Below are 17,410 nucleotides of genomic sequence, written 5' to 3' on the forward strand. Positions count from 1 at the left end.
ATCATTATCCTGGGAGTGCACTGGTTGCTGCTGAAAAAAACATGATTTTCTAAATAAAGAAAACCTATCAATAATTTCGCCCTTGTGTTTAGGCAAACCAGATTTCTGGTGAGAAATATAGAGAGCTCTGTGTGTTGACAAGATCGTTTACACAAGTGATCTGATGTGAACATGTCTTTAATGCTGCACTCTCTGACATCTACTGTTCAAATGATGAACTGTATACGTTATTGTAATACCTGTTGTACACATGGCTGATCTCTCGTGATATTTTTTTGTGGATTTAAATTCATGGATTAGGGTTCTAAAATTGAAATTTGGTCTGTAGTTTGGCAACCAGCTTGATGTTGACATAATTGTGGTCCATATGGGCACTGATCCCAATTGATGGATAAGAAAACCTTAGTAACACGAAAGAGAGGATTTTCCTCCATGGCTGTGAACATCATAGTGTCCCCTTGTGCATTATGGGATGGTTTGATGTTCGGCTCATTCTGAATATGAGATGGTGTTTTGATCATTTTATTAAGTCAAGGATCCCCTTCCTCAAAGCGACCATAGCTCTAAGATGAACGTAACGCCCATACCTTAACATAGACTTACGACTGTCGTAGTGCTAGGATCACTTTGAGGGACGAAGCCCTGGTCATTTCAGGTCCAACAGACCTTTCATGTTGGAGTCTTGTGGTTATACAAAGTTTTCAGACAACTGTTTATATGATTTAAGTTACATAAAGCAAGGATACTGAAGTTGAAAATATAGTTACTTGTTATTCTTTGACCTGACAGGATGCGTAGAAGCACAACTTGTTTTACAAGATTGGTTAAGCAGTACCTATTGTGCAGACTGTGCTCTTTTAGTACCAGCTGACCTCTGCTTGAGAAGAACACTACTGAAATACATTCAATTTCTTTTATCCCAACTGCCGATAGATCCTTTCCCATAAAAGGTCCATAAAGCAAGGAAAAAAGTGCAAGTATTTCTCAGATGAAGAAAGAAGATAAAATTGAGTTTGGAAGAAGAAATAAACATGTCTCTCACTCAGTAAATGCCAAGACTCATACACTGAATATCTCTGTGACTTCCATTATCGAGCGTTTTCTTAGCTTCAATCTGTGCAATCTTTTAGCAAGTTCCCTGTCACAATGTTCATGCTCACACACCTTCATTTCATACCCTTCCAGAAGTGTCACAGCATTGTAGATGGGAATGTCTGGGTCACCGCGCAGAACTTTATAAGGAATGGAGTTTTTACCTTATTGCAAAATTTCAAACACACCCCTACTCTTTCTTTTTGATACCACCTAAACTCACTCACTCACTCACTCACTCACTCACTCACTCACTCACTCACTCACTCACTCACTCACTCACTCACTCACTCACTACACTTTGTTACACAGTCTAAATCAGCTTGACAAAGCACTTGCAAACAGAGGTCACAATCCTAATAATGCAGCCTGCTAATCAAACAATGATGTGTTTTAAATATGTTTCAGGATTTTCAGACTCATTGCATCCTAATTTGTATAAATCTTCAGAGGATACTTGTGTTAGCGTTAAATCAATGCATTACTAAATAACGGATGTTAGGCCATGGTCCTAGTGTGATGTCTGTGTTCTTCGTACTCAGTATGTGTCACATCACCACCCAACCGTATAAATGTTCTTAGATGTCTAAGTGGTGTTGTAATGCTTTCCATTAACCCATTTTAGATCGTGAAAAGCAAACAAAAGAAATGTAAGAAACTGAGGAGAAAACAAGTGTTTTATTAGGATGATAAATGCCATATCAGAGCCATGTTTCAACAATTTACATCAAGAGTTTCATGAAAGTGTGTACACATGCCTGTACTGAACAGAAGTGACAGCACTGTTAGACATCACTTTGTCAACAGAGATTGATTAATACTCACACACACACACACACACACACACACACAAAGACAGGGAGTCCACACATTCACACGCAGATAATCCAACACATGTCATTATATTCCCAGTTGCATCAAGTGATGCTCATGCTATTGATCACTGGATTGTCTGGTCCAGACTTGATTATTTACTGCTGCCACATAGCTGGAATATTGCTGAGTGTGGTTTTAAAGAACAACAACAATACACTAGCATGTTTACAGATTTGTACAGACATGCTCACTGCAAGCTTTCAGAACATGCCTAGTGTGAAAGGTATTATTCATCTTTAATTCTGTGTTCAGTGACCAGATCCCACCAATGTTTTATTGATGGAGTGTGTGTTGATGTAAGACTACCCCAGACAAGATTGTTAAGGCTGTAACTCTCTGGACCACAAACAAGCCTGTCGCTGGTATAATTATGTATCTCATAACAATGGATGACATGTACATATGCTGTGTGATGACAACGCCTGGTTATTGGACATAGGTTGTGAATATTGATGGCTGGTGTAATTACACAGAGAGATTTTCTTGATGTACGGATGATAGCAGGGTAATGTGGAGGCACATTAATTCATGTGCTCCATACAGTCTAGAGCATGTTTCAGATGCATCCGTCGTTTTGGTGGACATGTATTGAGTTAATCTGATGCTGAACCACGTTGTCCCTGATGCTCGGAAAGTGGAGACATATATGGGAATATAATACACCCTTTAGTTGATATAAATGTTTCCTTGCCCAGAACATGTCTCAGATGCAACATGTATAACACTTATAATTTGTCATTTGCCTGGGATAATTGAAGAGTATATTTTATTATCTTGCAAAAGGTATACCAGCTTATATATACATTTAGGAGGAAACGTCCATGTAGGTTTTAACAGTTACTTGGTTTGGCTCTGTGTGTGTCTGTGACTTTGGTGCCTTGTCTTGGTCTGTGTCTATGTTGGTCTGTGTTTTGATTACTCGGCTCCGAGGTCTAATTCTTGACAGTGCCGATAGTATAAAGTGTTTCTCCAATCTGTGTTTCTCCAGACCATAGTGCACATTAAAACAGTCTGTGTTTTGACCATGTTTCCTTCTTGTTGCTCAATTCAGTATCTGTCAAGTTCATGGGGTCTTCTAAATCATAGCTGAAGCCTTTGCCTCAAGTGTCTTCTAGCTCATTATTTCAGTCTGTTGTTATAGTCTCTGTTGCACCTAAATGGTCTTTTAGCTCAATATTTCAGGATGTGTCTGGCCCATGTTGTCATCCAGATTATTGCAAAAGTCTCCTAGCTTAAAATATTTTCTAGTTCATTAATTAAGTCTCTGTCTAACCTGTGCTGTCTTCCACTTCATCAGTTCAGTCTCTGTCGAGACCTTGTTGTTGTTCAATTCATTTGTTCAGTCTCTGTCTAGACTGGGTGTCCTCAAAATTATTAGTTCATTCTGTGGTTAGACTATGTCTGAATTATGGTTTCTTGGTTTAGTTGCTGCTAGACAATATTAGTGATCCCATGACTTGTAGTGAAATGCCCTTTCAACAAGTCTAAGATGACTAGATATCTGGACAAATCAAACAAGAACTGGAGACTTATATTGTAGTAAGTCTGTTTTAGGCCATTCATAAATGCTTGGCTTATGCCTGAATAATATCCATCAGCCGTGACAATAATTGCCAGATGAAAGTGCTATGTATTCATTTTGTGTGACCTACAGTGTAATTCAGCAGTAGAAGGTATTGATCTGAACAAGATGTCGTTTGCAGTAGGAACTGTCCTGTCATCCTGTCTATAGCACGACATTCCATCCCGTCACTGGCCAGGCATCACTTCTACTCAGATGATGGTTAGTCTCTATTCAATGCAACATTTAACTGGCTTTATCCTGTCCTTGAAAAAATCCTTAACCGCTATTGATTTTTCATCGATTAAAAGAATGGATTTGAGGTCAGAGGCGAATACCTATCTTGAGGCATCTTTGAAATCTTTGCCCATTGATTTGTCTCAATTGGTGAAAGCTTTGTTCAAAAATATATGCAGTGGTTTTTTGTACTGCTTTCGTTGAAGGTTTTAGATCTGAATTTATTGGCACTGAATTTATCACTTATCCGTACCTGATGATGAGTTGTTGGTGCATGTGACTTAGCACATTGTGTCTAATGTTTGCATCTGTCAGTCGAGTGCTAGAGGTTAGTATTAATTTACATTAATGTTTTAGTCCAGTATTGTTCATCTTTCTCTCATGGGGTTCCACATAATTGCTTGATTGAGTAACTTCTGTGAAGGAGGAAATCATGCTAATGGTAGATATAGATACCCATTTAGAAGGGTTGCCTTGGAGATGACGTACAGTATTGACTGACAAACAACTTGGTGAATGAAAGCAAATTTCTTTGACATCTATTACAGTATGTGTTAAGTATTGAGTGATACACTGTGTTATTACACTGGAGGGAACAACATTGGTGATATTGTGAAGGAGATCAAGGGTTGCATCTTGAGCTTGTGGATTGGGACATGTTAGTGGTGCTTTCAAACAATACATGAAAATTGACATATACATTTGGATTCTGAACACACAGTTTCAGCATGTCATGGTTACAGGGTTGGTAGCTTGTAGTTGATGAACTAGCCTCTGTCTTTCTCTGAGAACAGGAGAATGGTGGTCCCAGCTAACATCACATAACAGGGCCAGTTTTGTCCCTTTCAAGGAATTCCGGAACTTGGTCTGTACTATTATGCACATTGGCGTTGAACTGGTCCAGTACAGGCAAAGAAGTATGGCCCAGTGCACAGTTCCAAGTTGGCCCTTTACAATTTGGCAGGCACTGGCCTGGTTGAGTTTAATACAGTCTCTACTAATTAAAACAAGCTGATACCAGACAAAAGTGTAAAAAAGAAAACTCTGAAAAAGAAAGACAAGAAAACACAAGTTTATCCATATGAATTTAATTAATAAAACATGATGCATTATTCTTTCATTTTCCTTCTGGATGAACTTGTTCAACACAAGTTTCAAAATCCACCTGATACAGACTTTTTAAAAAGAATTTTCAGAATTTCATTTAGAATTCAATTTTTTGATGTTTTGTGTAGTATGACATGGCTATCAAAGATCACTATTAATAATTGAATTTATGTTTTGGAATGAACAGGTTTTTCATGACCGAAAGACATGATGCATAGTGAATGTTTCATATGCCCTTGTCCCTACAAAATTCATGCTGCATGGTACTGTTCAAAATTTAGCTCAGCACTTAACTTTAGTTAAAAATGTAATCTTTGTTAGTGCTTCTAAAACAATAAATACTTTCTAGTGCAACATTAAGTCAATTTACATTCAGAAATAAGGGATATCTCTCTTCTTTTTGGTCATCTCTTGTGAACAGACGCCATGGTTCTGAGATAATCACCTACAATTGACCAGACAAGTGCAAGGTCTGTGTTGGGCCTGTACAGTACTACCGTGCAGTATTTGCGGTTACCAGTACTGTAATGAGCCACCAATGGAAAACAATCATTGGTCCAGCTCTATACTGCCATACATTAGTACCACTAATACACTCACTCACTCACTCAGTCACTCACTCACTCACTCATTCATGCTCTTCAGTTCCTTCTTGCAGAGCTTCACATGATACTATTCAGTGTTGTGATTTCATTAGTTTGGATCCAAACATCAATTCGACTCGAGCTTCCCAGCTGTTTTGGTGGCTCAGAAATCGCCATGTATATTGCATAAAGCTATTGTTATTTCTCTTTAACGGATTGATTCTGATGCTGATGACAACAAATTAGCTGCCATCTACGCGGGAGTGTCATTGATTTTCATTTGAAATTTGTTATGTTGTGTTGTATAATGATGTGTGTATATACCGTCTCCTTCAAGATGGCGCTGATGGTTTGTATCTTTGGGTGTAGAATATTGCGGTAATATACCCCATGGTTGATTGGAATTGGCAGGTAATCTGGTCGCTTATAAATACAAGGTACAGCCTGTGCCAATATTTTGCTTCCTCGTGAAGTGAGACATTGACATCTTGCAATGTATTGTATCAGATACTTGACTCAGGGTTGCACTAGTGGAAGACGTAACTTCAGGTTTTGTTGTATGGTAAACTGGATTTGGAATTGTTTCGATGTACTTTTAGGTGTGCTGGCTGCTGTGTCAAGGAAGGACATGCTTGCACATTTCACAATCATCTGGTGTTATCTCTAATTTTAAGCGCTTCATTCATGTAATTATTACCCTGTGTTGCCATTTATGCACATTGGGAACTGTTTTCTTGAATAATGGAGACTGATATGTTTATGTTTAATAGTTGCATAGATATTCCAATGAGTCAGTACTCGTTGATCTGCAATTGCATATGTTGCTATATGAGAAACATCTTTGACCAGTTTGCAGTTTTTGTGCTGTTATTTCTACAAAGTAAGTCAATTCTATGTAAGAAGCAACTAACTCACCTTGGGATGTGGTGTCAGAGACTGGTGAAGGAATTGGGTGGCCTTGGTGATTAAGTGTCGATGTTAGGCCCAGTTTCACCTGACTACTGCACTGACATGTCATTAACCTTGAGGAGTTTCAACTAATTCTACAGGGCCTTAACATAGTCTCTAATACCGGGATTTGTGTTGTATTTCATGATGAGGTAATGGGAATCTATGGTACAATGTTTCCCTTAGCAGATTATTTTTCACATTTTGTAGCTTCTGCATTGCATATCATGTGCATCAATTGCATTGCAAATCCTTGTAGGATTGTCTCCCTTAGCTGAACTAGGATTTGAAGACAGTGACTCAAATCACAGATTCTGTCTGATTTGGGTGTTTTGTCAAATTACTGTGCAAACGAGTTCACCAACATGGAAGAATTGTCAAACCTGTGCATTCAGCTTTTATTTCATACTGATGACCTCTGAAAAATGTGTTGAAGTTGACCTAACATGCTCCCTGTTTGTTCTCAGTCCCAGAGTCCAACAGAACTCAACTTCAGCTTAGACACCAACAAGGCACAGAGAGAACTCATCTCCCAGCTGGAGGCCAAAAACAGGTAAACACATTATTATTCATCAGTACATACAGTGAGTGAGTGAGTGAGTGAGTGAGTGGAGTGAGTGAGTTAATATCTAACGTAACATCGGCAATATTTCAGCCATATTGTGACGGAAGTCCATACAGGTAAGCACAATATCAAACATTAGTACATACAAATGCACATTATCATACGTCAGTATGTACAGGTAATCACATTATCATGCACCAGTACAAAGAGGTATGCTCATTATCATGCACCAGTACAAAGAGGTATACTCATTATCATACATCAGTACAAAGAGGTATACTCATTATCATGCACCAGTACAAAGAGGTATGCTCATTATCATGCACCAGTACAAAGAGGTATACTCATTATCATGCATCAGTACAAAGAGGTATGCTCATTATCATGCACCAGTACAAAGAGGTATACTCATTATCATGCACCAGTACAAAGAGGTATACTCATTATCATGCATCAGTACAAAGAGGTATGCTCATTATCATGCACCAGTACAAAGAGGTATACTCATTATCATGCACCAGTACAAAGAGGTATACTCATTATCATACATCAGTACAAAGAGGTATACTCATTATCATGCACCAGTACAAAGAGGTATGCTCATTATCATGCACCAGTACAAAGAGGTATACTCATTATCATACATCAGTACAAAGAGGTATGCTCATTATCATACATCAGTACAAAGAGGTATACTCATTATCATGCACCAGTACAAAGAGGTATACTCATTATCATACATCAGTACAAAGAGGTATGCTCATTATCATACATCAGTACAAAGAGGTATACTCATTATCATACATCAGTACAAAGAGGTATGCTCATTATCATACGTCAGCACAAAGAGGTATACTCATTTTCATACATCAGTACAAAGAGGTATACACATTATCATACATCAGTACAAAGAGGTATGCTCATTATCATACATCAGTACAAAGAGGTATACTCATTATCATACATCAGTACAAATATGTATGCTCATTATCATACATCAGTACAAAGAGGTATACTCATTATCATGCATCAGTACAAAGAGGTATGCTCATTATCATACATCAGTACAAAGAGGTATACTCATTATCATACATCAGTACAAATATGTATGCTCATTATCATACATCAGTACAAAGAGGTATGCTCATTATCATGCACCAGTACAAAGAGGTATGCTCATTATCATGCACCAGTACAAAGAGGTATGCTCATTATCATACATCAGTACAAAGAGGTATGCTCATTATCATACATCAGTACAAAGAGGTATGCTCATTATCATACATCAGTACAAATATGTATGCTCATTATCATACATCAGTACAAAGAGGTATGCTCATTATCATGCACCAGTACAAAGAGGTATGCTCATTATCATGCACCAGTACAAAGAGGTATACTCATTATCATACATCAGTACAAAGAGGTATGCTCATTATCATACATCAGTACAAAGAGGTATGCTCATTATCATACATCAGTACAAATATGTATGCTCATTATCATACATCAGTACAAAGAGGTATGCTTATTATCATGCACCAGTACAAAGAGGTATGCTCATTATCATGCACCAGTACAAAGAGGTATACTCATTATCATACATCAGTACAAATATGTATGCTCATTATCATACATCAGTACAAAGAGGTATGCTCATTATCATGCACCAGTACAAAGAGGTATGCTCATTATCATACATCAGTACAAAGAGGTATACACATTATCATACATCAGTACAAAGAGGTATGCTCATTATCATACACCAGTACAAAGAGGTATACTCATTATCATACATCAGTACAAATATGTATGCTCATTATCATACATCAGTACAAAGAGGTATACTCATTGTCATACATCAGTACATACATGTAAACACATTGTCATATGTCAGTACATCCAGGTATGTTCATTATTAGGAGTTACATGTAAACCTATTATCAGTACATGGAGTTACACATATTATTGGTATGTATGTGTATGTGTGTAGGCAGGTGCATTATCAGTATGGACAGGTAAGCACATAATCAGGACATGCAGGTGTGTTTGTCAGGTCATTACCAGTGGTCATCCAAGGTTTAATCATTCCTGACAGACATTTTGTGACTGATGCAGGCATGACTGAAATGCCATTTACAGGGGTGACTCTTTGACTCTGCTTAGGGGGATTTGGCTGCTTAACAAAGGTGTTGAATATCATGAATTTTATAGTAGAACAGAGTAATCAACACTAAATATTAATGGAAGAGATGAAAGACCTGCTTAACCTGATTTCATGAGTGTATTACTTGTGGGAGAATGTTCACATGTTTCAGAAACCACATTAATGGACATTTCATCAAAATAGCATAAAAAAACACACATCCCTTTGGCACTGCTGATATGTATCGCTAAATATGTATGGAAGTGCAGCAAAACGAAAAGACCATGAGTCGGGTCCTAATTTCAGTATACTTAGAGTTTATTCCACTGTGTTTGACATGGGCAATTATCCTTGCTAAGTATGTGTTTCGAAGAGTGTAGTTTTTGTTTTAACTGTATATATATGTTCAGGGACAATATGCCTTGTGGTTTGTGTTAATGGCACAGTAAAGAAAGCTCAGTTTGTATGTAGGAGGTGATAAAACTGTTTTTAATGTCTCCCTATCTAAACTAGTTATGTTTGAAAACACACAATTCTTGTTGGACAAAGTGTGCATAGAGTTGCTAGATTTGAATTCCAGGTTTACGCTGTTGATGGTTCATGGTCTGTGTGTATGTTTGCCTGTTGAATTCAAGAGTGTTTTGTGACCCATTTCTCTTGTTTTTCTGCTCGAAACTCATTATAATCGGATTTGAGGTCTTGCTACTGCATAGCAATGACATCCGAATGACTTTACCACTGACCAATCAGAGCATTGCTTACCAGATCAGAAAGGTGAGGATGTTCAGTGACAAAGATGAGAACTTCCTGCTTCCCCGCAGCTCAGGTTTGTCTTCCATTGTAGATTTACGAGCTGAACAGACGTCCAGTATGCCATGTGACTTTTCCAAGAGGATTTCCCTGTAGGACAGACCCTCAATACTTTTTGCTTGTCTTCTCATTGGGATTTGGGGTCAGAACAGGTCAGAAAGTCTTATGTTTGTGTTCCCAAGGGGATTTGGCATCATATCAGGTCTGTAGCGTCTTATGCTTGTGTTCCTTACTGATTTGGAGTCAGAACAGGTCTCAAGAGTCGTATGCTTGTGTTCCTTACTGATTTGGAGTCAGAAGAGGTCTCAAGAGTCGTATGCTTGTGTTCCCTAGGGATTTGGGGTCAGAAGAGGTCTCAAGAGTCTTATGCTTGTGTTCCATATGGTTTTGGGGTCAGAAGAGGTCTCAAGAGTCTTATGCTTGTGTTCCATATGGTTTTGGGGTCAGAAGAGGTCTCAAGAGTCTTATGCTTGTGTTCCATATGGATTTACACCTCACCATGAAGTAACTGAAGTAATGTTGACTGTGGAACAGACTGACATCAGCCTGTCGTCACTGATCATATCGGTGTATCAAGGAACATTGACCTACGGTGTCTTTTCAGAGAAACTCATATAAAACAAAATGAGTTTCAGTAAAATTTGCTAACTAATTTCTGAAATATGTTTCCATGTAATCATTGCAAACAAACCCACGAAATAAGTTCATTAAGCAGCTATAGAGATATAAAATCACATCTAGTTGTGGACATGAAGAACAGATTATTGACATCCAGGCCTTCATTAGTGGAAGCTTGATCTATTTGATGATTCGGTTGAGAAGAAACCAGTTGCAAGGAGCATATCATGTTTGGAAAACACAAATTCTTTTCTTTTTTTTTTGCTCAGCAAAGAGTTGCACACTGTAATGAAATGAGAGATCTGCTGTTTGAGGGTGAGGGACTAAGGCAAGGTAGTGATTGTTGCTCATCTCAATTCACGTCCTCTACTGCACTACAAAGCTAAGGAAATCACATTATTTGCCCTGGAAGTAATCTAATTTCAGCATGGCCATCTTGCAGAATAACATGGCTGCAATAGGAGGGCAGTTAATCTTCCGATTGAGAGATGAGGAAGTGAAATTAGATTGGGATAATTCTGCTGCCATTTGCATATACCTTAGTGAAGCTCACTGCTTGAAGATTTGGACCTTTGTGTGTGGTAGGGCCAAGATAAATATGATTATCCTTGAAAGAAATCAGTCTGTCACTTCCATGTGATCTTACTGTTGTGACATTGTCTACATCTGAAGCTGAACTGGTTCCATTTAAGTACCTATTGAATAAAGTCATAATGGTGTTTGTTAGGAAACCGGACAGCTTTAATAGTACTACTTTTGATCCTGAGAACCAAGATGGTGGTCATTATATATGTAAGAGTCATCTCACAGAGGATGTATTTCCCAAGTTAACATGCTGACAGGTTTAACCTCTTTGGTCATGTCAAGTTTCCAAATCGAAACAAGTCTGTATGAAAGAACTGTGACAACCACAAACAAAAAAGATGTGTCATAAATTAATAGTGCTGTAACGATGCATCACACTATCAATGGATTGCAATTGTCCAATCTCTGATAGGAATAAATCGATAGTACAAAGGAAAAATTATTGATGTGTTGATAATATATGTGAATGTCAATAGGTTAGTAATTGACTTCTGTTGATAAATGTGTAGCACAATTTTTTTATTCCGTGTATATGTTTTGTGTTTTTTAATTGTGTGAACAGTTAATGCTCTGAGTTAATGTTTTCACTGTTTACTTGATGTTTTTATATTTATAAATAACGATACATTCACTTGAGAAATTACTTAAAATGAGACATTTCAACGAGATAAAAAGCTTCCACAGTAGCTGTTTCTCGTTAATAGTCACCCCTACAAGTTAACAAGTTATGCAAATTAGCAGCAAAGGAATGACAGTGGCAGTGCAAATTCAATGAAAGAAGAGAAAGATCAGTAAAGATGGTAATGACAATATTCACCAATCTGTTTCAGTGAACTAATTCCTCTTGCTTATCATTCCATGCCACATTTATAAAGTCTGAACGCCTTCTGGAAGGTTCTTTCCCAGGCCGAATTAGCTGTTCTAGAAGCTTCAAGGTTGGTCTTGACTTCTAGTTACAGTCCAGTAACTAGCTAAAGGCTGCCTGCTACTGAATCAACCATGTAACAGTACTGGATTTTGAATTTTGAATCAGAAATTCTGTGGCTCCAATCTACTTATTTATGATCCGATGTTGAGCTTTTTCATTCTTATTTCAGCAAGATAGGTGTCAACTCCCTACTGTGAAGTTCAGGACATATCTTATAGCAATGTCTTTGGTCAAAGTGTTGTCCTCTTGGATCAGGTCATTGGTTGAAAACCCATTATAGGAAATGTCATGAATAGTTCTTGTACATCTGGACACCTTATGCCAAAGGTGTTCCTAGTCTATGTACGGGGTTGTCTCCCTTAGGCATGCCCAAATCCTATAGTCTGGCAGAAAATGTTTCAGGATGGTGTTTGGTAACTTAACTTTGAAACTATAAGTGCTGTCCGTTTCCACTTTGGTAAGAGGCTTTATAATTCTTCTACCATTGAGGATTTTATTTGTCATAATTTATCACTTGATGAAAAGAAAGTTGTCTATGAGAGCTGTCATTATTTCAAGTTACAACAATACCTCACATGTCAAGGGTGTTGAGCTACTCACCAGAACAGTGACCCGGTCATGCAAATAGGCAGGTCACATGTCAAATCCTTAAATTATGCTGTGAGGTCCATTTTCTGGTGTCCCACGCCGTGATATTGCTGAAATATTGTTAAAAGCGGTGTAAAACCAAACTCACTGACTTATATTATGCTCGGCAGATCATGTCACATGACTTCAAGCATGTGCATTTCACGAAGTGCACACACATCTACACAGAGAAATGTCCACATCCAATTTGTCGTCTGATGCAAAAGAGATTATTAGAAAAATCTATAATTATTTCAAACGAGAAAGTGAAAGGGGCCGTCCATTTATAGCTCCTAAAAAGTATTTCAAATGGTCCCAACGTGCCTTGGATCTCTCAAAGGGCGTGTTGATTGGGAACTTTAAACTTGTATGCGCGAACATTTGCGGGTGTTTTCCCTACTTACCTGACATCTGTGCCATTTGTTGAATGGAAACAAGTCAAGTTGTTTCACTGACCTCCTGTCATGCCAGCTTTACAGGTCTTGAGGTTTTCTATCTAACTTAGGAACATCTTCTCCAGGTTTTGTGTCCTTGTTCCCATTCAATGAAAGGACAGTGAAGACCGCTACATGTTCAAGTTTAACCAGTTTAATATTGCATTTTAAATGTCTTATTAAACTTGTGTTTGCACTCTCTGGCAGCCTTAGAGTAGCTCATTACATGAACAATGATGTGCTCACAGGGGCCAAGGAGCCGCTTGTAGTCAGGAGCACCTGTATTGACAACTCTGGAGCTGGCAGGTGCTGGCATGTTGAGCATGGCTTACAGACAGTTGTGTAGCGGCAATCACTTATGCTGAATCAATATGTCTCCACAGACAGTTGAAGCAGATGCTCACCAACTACTAGAGTCCATATTTCATTAAAAAAAATACAATTGCCAATTAAGAACAGGTATTAGAGAGAGAAGGGTTGGATTTAGAGGTTATTGATGGACAAATGCACAGACAAAATCCCCCGCCCAAGATGCTTGTCATATTTTTATCCCCCGGCATGTAATGAAGTGGTATATAGTAGACACCTCATCTGTCTGTCCATCCATTCATCTGTCCGTCCGTCTGTCCATAATCATTTTGTTTCCATAGCCTAACCCCAAAACAGTTCAATATTTTGATACCAAAATTGGTAAATGTAATAAACGGAACCTATGGTTGTGCTTTTTGCTATTTACAGATTTTTTAGTCATATTCATTTTTTTTTCTTTTTCCATGGAACGTTTTGGCCTTAGTCTAAAGATGGAGTTGGCATCGTTTCTGGAGCATAACTCAAAAACCATTCAATATTCTTCTGCAAAACTTGGTAGATATATCAGTCAGAACCTAGAGTGGGGCCTTTTGCTATTTAGAGGTTTTTGTGATTTATCATTTCCTAGGTTTCCATGGAAACGTTTTGGACTGAGAGGTGTGTTTTGTTTCCGCAGCACAACTCAAAAACATCTTAATATCTTTCTGGAAAACTTTGGCAGATATGTGTGGCAGACCCCAGAGTGGTACCTTTTGCTATTTGCAGATTTTTGTCGTTTTTAATTTTCCCAGTTTCCTTGGAAACGATTCGGACTAAGTCTCAAAAGAGAGGGATGAGCTTCGTTTCCGGAGCACAGCTCGAAATCATTTGATATCTTTCAACAGATCTTGGCAGATATGGAGACAGATCTTGAAGATTTTACTGATGAAAAATCACTTTATATTTTATTAAACAATATCCTTTCTTTATTACCCTCCCCATGGGAGTGTGATGTCAGTTGACAAACTTCTCAGGTAGCACTCACAGGCAGTGAAGAGAAGAAATGGGAGCAAAAATGTATTATTATTATTATTTTACAGATTAGGATAGAATGCAGCAGAGAGGGTTCGGGTGATCCTGGCACAGTCAGGCTGGTAAAGCTCATCATCAGCTCAGGGCCCTCGACCCCCAAACGCAGCCCAGACAACGAATGGGACTTCTCCCAGGAAACACTGCCTAGTTGAACCCACCAAGAACGTTTCGGAGAATGTGAAGACTCCCCAACACTGCAGCCTTCTGCATTACCCAGATTGTCAGAAGGGCTGTGCTCCCGGTGGAGAACCTGGGCACTTTCTTGATCTGCGCCAAGAGATCAGGAGGTACCAAACCAAGGGCACCGAGAACAATGGGGAGTCTGACGACATTGTAGTGGGATGCAAGCGAGACATTTCAAAGGCGAGGTCCGCATATTTATCATGCTTTTCCTGAATCTTGCCAATCACATTGCTGTCAAAAGGCACAGAAAATTCAATGATATAAATAATTTCATTGGTGTTATTGATATTATTATTGTTATTATTGTTATAGGATATTCATGTAGCGTGCATATCCAGGCAATGAGTGCTTTCTCAAGGTGCTGCCATTTATTTCCCTTGATCATTGGATGTCAATATCAACGGCTCATTGTAGTATCAGTCTCAACTCCACTGGGAGTGTACAACTCTTGCTGCCTCTAGACACACCGAGTAATCTGTAGCTGTCACATCCTATCAAGGTACCCGTTCATAGCTGGGTGGAGTGATGTTTGATATGATGCAGTGATTCTTGAGGTATTGCATTTGTTGAAGTTTGATCAGTAAAAATTGGAAACAAAATTACACGAAGTAATACTCTAATGGATAAGACCTTGACTGTATAACATACCAAATCATGACTGATACTGGTATAAGCTGAAGCAGCTGTCTACTGTGGCATGTAATACAGGCATGGAGTTTTAGCAGCTGTCTACTGTGGCATGTAATACAGGCATGGAGTTTTAGCAGCTGTCTACTGTGGCATGTAATACAGGCATGGAGTTTTAGCAGCTGTCTACTGTGGCATGTAATACAGGCATGGAGTTTTAGCAGCTGTCTACTGTGGCATGTGATACAGGCATGGAGTTTTAGCAGCTGTCTACTGTGGCATGTAATACAGGCATGGAGTTTTAGCAGCTGTCTACTGTGGCATGTAATACAGGCATGGAGTTTTAGCAGCTGTCTACTGTGGCATGTAATACAGGCATAGAGTTTTAGCAGCTGTCTACTGTGGCATGTAATACAGGCATAGAGTTTTAGCAGCTGTCTACTGTGGCATGTAATACAGGCATAGAGTTTTAGCAGCTGTCTACTGTGGCATGTAATACAGGCATAGAGTTTTAGCAGCTGTCTACTGTGGCATGTAATACAGGCATAGAGTTTTAGCAGCTGTGGTCATGTTATGGAATGTCACATGGAGGGTCATCGACCAACAACCTTTGAGACTATTGCCATCAATATATGGGGAATGATGTATGCTGTCCAGAAATAAATGCAATCTTCCGATTCCCAGTGCAAGGAGATTTATATTTCTTGTCATAAAATATGAAATGTATATGAAGTTACTATGGAAACCTGTCCTTCATTGTAGAGCACTGTTTTTTTAATGGACAGATTGCCGTAAGGTCAGCTTGTAGTGTGTAGGTTCTGTCAGCCATTCGGATGTAACCTTTCGCTAAAACAGACTCATGGAAACAAAATAATGGCAGCCTGTATATGTAGTGCTCAGAGTCTGACTTATGTGTTGGACATTTGTTTCATGTGGGTGGTTGTATATTTTGCAACCAGAATATGGTGTCGTTTGAACTCGTAAATGATGCCACTGCACCATATGGGAGTTACATGATGCACTATGTGCGGTCCAGTGATATACGGGAACAGGTCAAAAGGGCCACATGTCAAAAGGGCTGCAAGAAAGTCAAAAGGACAGGAAAAAGGTCAAAAAGGCTGTAAACCCCTAGTCCAAAGGGCCACATTGAAAAGGCTAAAGGGACTAAGACATGATATACAAGATACAGTGCTGTGCATATAACTCATGGTGCAGTGGTTGCTGTGGAATATATCATTTGCAACACGGTGCAATGTATATGCTGTGTGAGGCTTGTGGCACTTGTAACCAAGCTGTCACTCTAGATGCTTGACGCGAAACCCTCTACCTGTTAATATGACTGCTTGTGGCAAATTTGATTAAGTCACTGAACTTGATAAATGACTACAAACTGAAAGTTGTTTCTTGTATCTAAAGATCATTATCTTTAATTGGTATTGAAACTATGCCTGAAGGTTGTGAGTTTGAACAACAATAAAATAATCAAGACTGGCATTGATGTTGCCATCTATTCTGGGGCTGGAGTTTGTCTTTAGGTATTGTTAGATCTTCAGACTAACTTCCTCAAAGAAGCCATTATTTGGCATCCTGAAGCAAGTCCTGATGAGAGAATGGCTGATATCCTTGTCAGAAAGAATTCCATTTATACTTCGGCCTTTCAGCTGAGCCAAGTCTGTCCAGAGTGGCGTGGGCCGCAAGTTTATCCTATTTCAGGATAATCGTGTTAGAGTCAGCGTCTTTATTAAGTGAATGTTTGATCTGATGAGAAGTGAGCGTGATACTGCTGGCAACATTTATGAGTGGAACTGCAGTTGCTAGTGCTCTTGCTGTGCAAGATTGTTATGTATTCTTCTTACCTTGATTGAATCTTGGTGGATAGCACAGTGGGCACAGTGTTCACTTCAGGCTTTGTAACAAGGGTTTGATTCCTACCATTTTTATGTCTCTCTCGTGATCATACAAGTATGGGGTGGGCAAGTGATTGAATTCCTAAGATCATAATGCAGATCCCTGACAAGGAGATCCTGGCCCCTCAAGGGATATAACTCTGCACTACTCAGACACCTGGTTCTGTTCCAATTCAGTTGTTGATAAATGAAATT

The 17,410-nt window shown here is 38.8% G+C and overlaps 1 protein-coding gene across 2 annotated transcripts in view; it reads left to right on the forward strand.

Moving 5' to 3' along the window:
* The window catches only part of LOC137290318 (dystrobrevin beta-like), a 146,678-nt gene that overhangs the window by 107,177 nt on the left and 22,091 nt on the right, over nt 1-17,410 (forward strand). For both annotated transcript variants that reach the window (XM_067821142.1, XM_067821140.1), the window contains exon 12: nt 6,873-6,958. In XM_067821142.1, coding sequence (XP_067677243.1) covers nt 6,873-6,958 — 86 coding nt within the window. The remainder of the gene's footprint in view (nt 1-6,872; nt 6,959-17,410) is intronic.

Source organism: Haliotis asinina, chromosome 7 (genome assembly GCF_037392515.1).
Source record: "Haliotis asinina isolate JCU_RB_2024 chromosome 7, JCU_Hal_asi_v2, whole genome shotgun sequence".
NCBI classification, from domain to species: Eukaryota; Metazoa; Mollusca; class Gastropoda; order Lepetellida; family Haliotidae; genus Haliotis; species Haliotis asinina.